At 40.4% G+C, this 5754-nt stretch overlaps 1 protein-coding gene across 3 annotated transcripts; it reads right to left on the bottom strand.

The window, feature by feature from the left end:
• Positions 1 to 5754, bottom strand: LOC115661378 (putative E3 ubiquitin-protein ligase XBAT35). 3 transcript variants are annotated; one of them, XR_008818623.1, is made up of 12 exons: positions 5251 to 5753; positions 4964 to 5078; positions 4530 to 4610; positions 4330 to 4418; positions 4147 to 4238; positions 3879 to 3960; positions 2349 to 2451; positions 2201 to 2254; positions 1848 to 1933; positions 421 to 1103; positions 221 to 275; positions 1 to 142 (listed from the first exon to the last, which is right to left on the bottom strand). XR_008818623.1 is itself a non-coding variant. In XM_056320449.1 (11 exons), exons 1-10 carry the CDS (start codon positions 5350 to 5352, stop codon positions 447 to 449), a joined length of 1461 nt encoding a protein of 486 aa, XP_056176424.1. In that variant the 5' UTR covers positions 5353 to 5753; the 3' UTR covers positions 1 to 275; positions 421 to 446. The 3 variants fall into 3 exon arrangements, 2 of the variants coding, with proteins under 2 accessions (XP_056176424.1, XP_056176426.1); XM_056320449.1 differs by having other exon boundaries at positions 1 to 275; XM_056320451.1 differs by lacking the exon at positions 2201 to 2254 and having other exon boundaries at positions 1 to 275; positions 5251 to 5754.

Genomic DNA, 5754 nt, shown 5'->3' with positions numbered 1-5754 from the left:
TTGAGCACCAACTATACCCACCTTAAGAGATGCCGATGCTATATACAAAAGACACGGTACCATTCTTTGCTTTACAGTTCCACACAACATAATGCAATCAAATTGTGCTCTCAATTTATGCCATATACTGGAGATAAAGATGCTGCGGAAACATAGATTTACAAAAGTAAGCTGATTTACGGATCGGACAAATACATAGATGCAGAGAACTCGTTATCACCTGTCTGTACTGCAGTCATGCTCCTTCATGTTTCTCGAACAACCTTTCTTTCAATCTGCACAAACACGTAATGCTCTTTTCACTCCCCAAGCATGCGTAAAAGTAACCAAAAGCTCTAAGCAATTTCGACCCATGAACCTTCAAGAAAACTCGCATACATGTACTAACATTGAACCTCAACATAATAACGATCACTGTACCTGTTTGATATAGGCAAGCTTCATAGTCAAACAGTATACAGCTTTATGACTTGATCAATCTTGGTACGACAAACCGGGCACCCGGATTTCTTGGCTTTGACCTTTTCCAAGCAAGACATACAGCCAGCCATGTGCCCGCATGGCACGCAAGCTCCCTCGACGGGAGCATCCAAACAAACAACACAGCATGTCTCTTCACTTCCGTCTTCTTTGCTCCCGCTAGAGCCAACAGGTGGTAAGTCATTGATTACTGGAGCGGACATATCAATCGGAGTGAGGTCAATGGATGGATATTGAATTGGGCCGTCCTCTACAACCTCAATGTTTGCCGGAGGGGCTGATGGAGCAGAGACGGAGTTCTCATCGACACCTTCAACATTTTGAGGTGGCATGACTATAGGTGCTATTCCATTGCTTGGACCGCAGCTATCCTTGGATGGAGCCGGGGCAGCCGCCTCACTCAAATCACTGTGATTCATAACTTCCATAGAATCACCCCAACTGGTGGATGCGCTTGTCCCGACACCTTGCTGAGCAGGAAAAGATGGTCGCACCTCCTGCATAGCTGACTGGATGGAGGCGTTGATTGCCATTGCTAATTCCAGATCTTCTGCGGTAGGTGGTGCAGTTGCCTGTGGTGCAGTTGCCTGTACTGGCGGCTGCGCAGGTTGCAAAAATGCTGGCTGCATGGCCAGAAATATTCGTAGAATCAACATAAAATGCATCTTAGAAAAGAAAGTCTTCGCAAAACATATAGCCTTCATATATTCTAATTTTGAAAACTTCATGACAAAGGTAATATTTTCCATGGAAATCATTTTCAAGAAAGATAATCACTTTTCATTTGTTTGGTGGTTTAGGAGAAGTGATTTCCTTCTTGCAATAAGAGAAAATTGTTTCCCCTAATTTAGCTTTGTTCTTTTCAGACCATGGAAAGCGTTTTATGTAGATCGATTAGCTTTCCGTCAACCAAACACCGGAAAGTCGGAAAACAATTTCCTGGAAACAATTTTTCTTCAAACAAACGGACCCTAAATTCACGTATTCTAGTTCTTCTCTCGTGAGAAAATTCTGGCATTCCATGTTGTGCAACTATTGATACCTCAAAACAAAAATTCCTGAAAGTTGAATGACTGAACCCTTTTTCCACTGAAAAATATCAAATGCACAAATGCTATTCATAATTACCCCACGATTTTGTGAGCAAGCTGCGTTGAAACTTGACGACATAAGTAACACTAAAAAGACTCATGCACAGACTAGCATAAGAAGCATCGTGACTGGGTAATACCACCACCTAAAAGCGTAACATCCATAAGCATTTAATATTTCTAGTCAAGAGAGGATTGGTATGAACTACTGCATCACATTCACTTTTCTGTATTACTCATGAGTTAATCCTGAAATGAAACTAATCTGAGAAATACCTGTGCAATCCCTTTGCATGCATCACAAAACCGCTGAAATTGCTGTCTGTCTCTTTCATTGGCAGGTGCGAATTTGAAACGGGTCTCTGAAAACAAAAGCAATATTCAGCCCAAGTATATACCTAACAAATTGAGTGCAAGCGGAGTATTAGAATTTCTAATGTTCCACTACTCATTAAGCCAAGATGATCCTCAGACATTTCCCTATCTAACGGGGAACTAGAGGCCAGGTGTGACCGGGTCATCATAATTACACGATATTCTAGCAAATTCTAATGGGAACTAACTCCTCAATTCTACAAAATGTGAAGCTTTCATTTAATTGTAAAAAAAGGAGCAATTACTATACTTACGCCTATCTGTTCGTGGCCTATACCTCCTGCGTCTCCGCCTCCTGCCCCTTGGGACTTTGATTTACATAAAGCCCAATTAAACTCACACTCTACAGATTTATACTGTCAAAAATAAATCTGAAAATAAGACCCAGGAGCAAGTTTTTACTTGAAGTATCGTCGACAATTGTCACTGAAGGGTCAGAATAGTGGAATTTAGGTTCCTCTAAGTTGGCCTTCCACAATGCAACAATTGCCCGAGGTTGAGCATCCTGCACATTACAAATAGTGCTGAATCAGTGGATACACTTGATGGCCATCAGTTTAGACACAAGCAGACATGACTTAAGCCACATGATTATGAGGGGAAAAAAGACAACTGACACTTAGAGAGAATTAAAATCAGATTTAAATAACATAGTCCGAAACCCAAAAAGAAACGACAGTGAGGGGAAGGGGTGTCAGAAAGCAAAAGAGGCTCATAAGGTTCCAAACAACTCCATCAGACAAGCCAAACAAATTGCAGTTTGAAGTGAATGATTCAGAGAATGCAAGCATATGTAAGACTCTCATTCCAGAGCTACCCTGTCAAGTGCTTCTTCCCCTGACCTATTGTGAGAATGTCATGGGGAAAATCAATGCTATAGAAGGCCTTCTCTAATCCTAATCTTGCAATAATTATAACAATTGCTCGTATGGGCCCATTCAGGAGCTAAACTACTGACTCATAACCATAATCCAATGAGATACATGGATATTACAAAGCATGGTAGGCCACGAGGTTATATACATACTCCTGGTGTCAAAGATGCTGGGTCTGACGACATTAATTACATATGTTACTGTAGGAAAAGTAAGGATTAGGAAATATGCTGTTGGAAAAATGCCTGATATTCGCTTTGGAAGGGAAGGAGAAGAAAATCTGAGAACAAAGAAAATACACCAGGAAGAGCCACCTCATCCTATTTAACATCAAGTGGACGCTGCATACATAAAAGATCTGCAGGTATAATCACTCAATCGGATATAAGATTTGTGCCTGAAGCAGTATCAATTTATGGACTCTAAACAGAAGAATTAAGAGAGCTCATGCAGTAACATAGCAGGGGAGAAAACTAATAGCATATACATTTAAAACCAGAATAATATACAGAAACCAGAAACAAACAAATAGTTCAAAAAACTATCATAGGTGAAGTTGAAAACTTTTGGGATAAGTGCATTCAAAGTCCTAAAACTTGTCACGAAAGTGCAATTGAGTCCTAAAACTTTCATAATGTGCAATTAAGTCCTAAAACTTGTTAGGAAAGTGCAATTGAGTCCTAAAACTTTCAAAAAGTGCAAACAAGTCCTAAAACTTATCACGAAAGTGCAAACAAGTCCTAAAACTTGTCAAATTGGTTCAATCAAGTCCTTCCATTGATTGCACTTTTTGAAAGTTTTAGGACTTGATTCCACCTTTGTGATAAGTTTTACGACTTGATTGCATCTTCATGATAAGTTTTAGGACTTGTTTGCACTTTTTGAAAGTTTTAGGACTTGATTGCACTTTCGTGACAAGTTTTAGGACTTGATCGCATTTTTTTAAAGTTTTAGGACTCAATTGCACTTTCGTGACAAGTTTTAGGACTTCTAGTGCACTTATCCCAAAACTTTTTAATTGCAACTTGGTAACATTTTGGTAACGAAGGAATGGTACCTGCATACTAGTATATATTGCCAATTCCAACTTAAACGGCTTTGTGGGATTTCGAGAACCACACGGGTAAATGACTACCCACCTGCAAAAAAGAAGTAAATTAAAAAAAATAAATCAGGCAATTAGAGAAACAGCTGGAAAATAATTTCAAAGAATCCATCTGTTTTGCCAACAGAGAAAAGGCACAGCTACAAGAAATGAGAGCATAAAAATAAAGCATAACACAATGGTTGCCAACGAAAGCAAAAGCTAAAACTAGAATACCCACACTTTTCTTGAAAGCAACTGAGGAGCAAGTACTTCCAGAAACCCAGGACCATAAAACTCCCGTAACCAACCAGAGAATAAACCCATGTGACCCTAAAAGCATTAAAAGTTAGAAAAGTCAATCTAATCTATTGAGATTTACCACATTGATGGGACGCAATTCTGTTATTTACACAAGACAAACCTCAATTGTACGGACAACATTAGTGTATCCTTTAGCTCTGGCCACATCAAGTGGAGTTTGACAATCATCATTTATCACCAGTGCATTTGCTGAAGGATCAAAACGTGCATATTTATTACATAAGCCATGCAGCAGAAAGCTGCATAAAAACTTCAATAAGAATAATGTAAACAACTAGCATATGATTTATCGACGCAGACCTCCATGAGAAAGAAGTAACTTCACTGTATTCTCGAGGCCTCTCTTAGCTGCATGATGCAAAGGAGTGCCACCATTGCGACCTTCATTAAATTACCACGTTAAGAGTCAAGACATGGATATATAGACAGGTAAATTATAACAGCAGACGCATCGCAACACTTGACACATGCAGAGCATGATGAGTGAATATGTTAAATGTCATGGTTCAAATGATGATTTGACATGTTAAATCAAACAGACTAAGGCCCATTCTGAGACAAAAGGAGAGCTATTACTGGAAGCAACCGAGATATCACTAGCGCATGATTTTAAGCTAGCTCCTACAAGAAATTCAGCCTAAAACACATCCTTTCCAGAACGATTTAGCATCTTGAACTGCGCGAAAACAGCATACAACCCCCAGAAAATGCAAAACCGTGACAAGAAATGGTACCGGGGCGGTATGCATTGACGTTGGCGCCCAATTCAATCAAAGTCTTGGCGACAGTATACAGCTCCGCATTCATACAAGCGACGATCAAAGGCGTCTTCCCTTCTCTGTCGATCCACTGCACCCACAAAAACCACCCAAAAACGACCCATCACAACAACTTCAGAAGAATCCGCTCTTCTAACATCACTAGAAGAAAACAGAGACCATCTAAACACCACCCAAGAACAATCGTGATTTAACATGAAAGCCTAAATTTAGAGAGAAGATGCCCAAAACAAGAAATTCACCTCGAGGCCAGCGCCTTCTCTGCAGAGGGCTTTGATTCCTTCGCTGTTGCCATAGCTGACCTGCTGATACACCAATTCGTCCTTGGATTGCTGTTGACCCATTTCTTCTCACACCCACCTTCAGAAAACCAACACCGACAAAAACCCACCTTCAGATTTCGATCCAGCAACAGGAAATATCGACCAAAATCGGGCCTTTCCTTTTCTGAACCCGAAGGGAACAAGAAAAGGCACACCCAATTCTCTGCTTTCCCTTCAAATGGGTCCCCCAAGAAAACCCAAGAAAACCCAAGAAAATCAGCAATTCATCATCCAGTGAATTCAGCTCAGGCCCTCCCAAAAAGGCGTTGAGCTATACGCTGACCCGATCAGCTCTTCCCAAGGGGATAAAAGCGCGTCCGAATTGGAAAAAAACAAAAGATTTTCTTGCGTTCCCTCTTTGGACCAAAGCACGGGTGAAAATGACAGAAAATGATTTGAGTGATGGACAGAGTTTTACTTAGC

The sequence above is a fragment of the Syzygium oleosum genome, unplaced genomic scaffold, assembly GCF_021117445.2.
Source record: "Syzygium oleosum isolate NSW1041296 unplaced genomic scaffold, Sole_v2.1 Sole_v2.01, whole genome shotgun sequence".
NCBI classification, from domain to species: Eukaryota; Viridiplantae; Streptophyta; class Magnoliopsida; order Myrtales; family Myrtaceae; genus Syzygium; species Syzygium oleosum.
Note: the sequence above shows the minus strand (reverse complement) of the source record. Positions and strands in the feature narration are given on the sequence as shown.

Excerpts from the sequence above, each read along its gene's own strand:
- LOC115661378 (XM_056320449.1), bottom strand. The coding sequence starts at position 5,352 with ATGGGTCAACAGCAATCCAAGGACGAATTGGTGTATCAGCAGGTCAGC. Across the intron at positions 4,239-4,329 it reads ATGTTGTCCGTACAATTGAG|GGTCACATGGGTTTATTCTC; the intron begins GTTTGTCTTGTG and ends TAATGCTTTTAG. Across the intron at positions 2,255-2,348 it reads AATTGTCGACGATACTTCAA|TCCCAAGGGGCAGGAGGCGG; the intron begins GTAAAAACTTGC and ends TGTAAATCAAAG.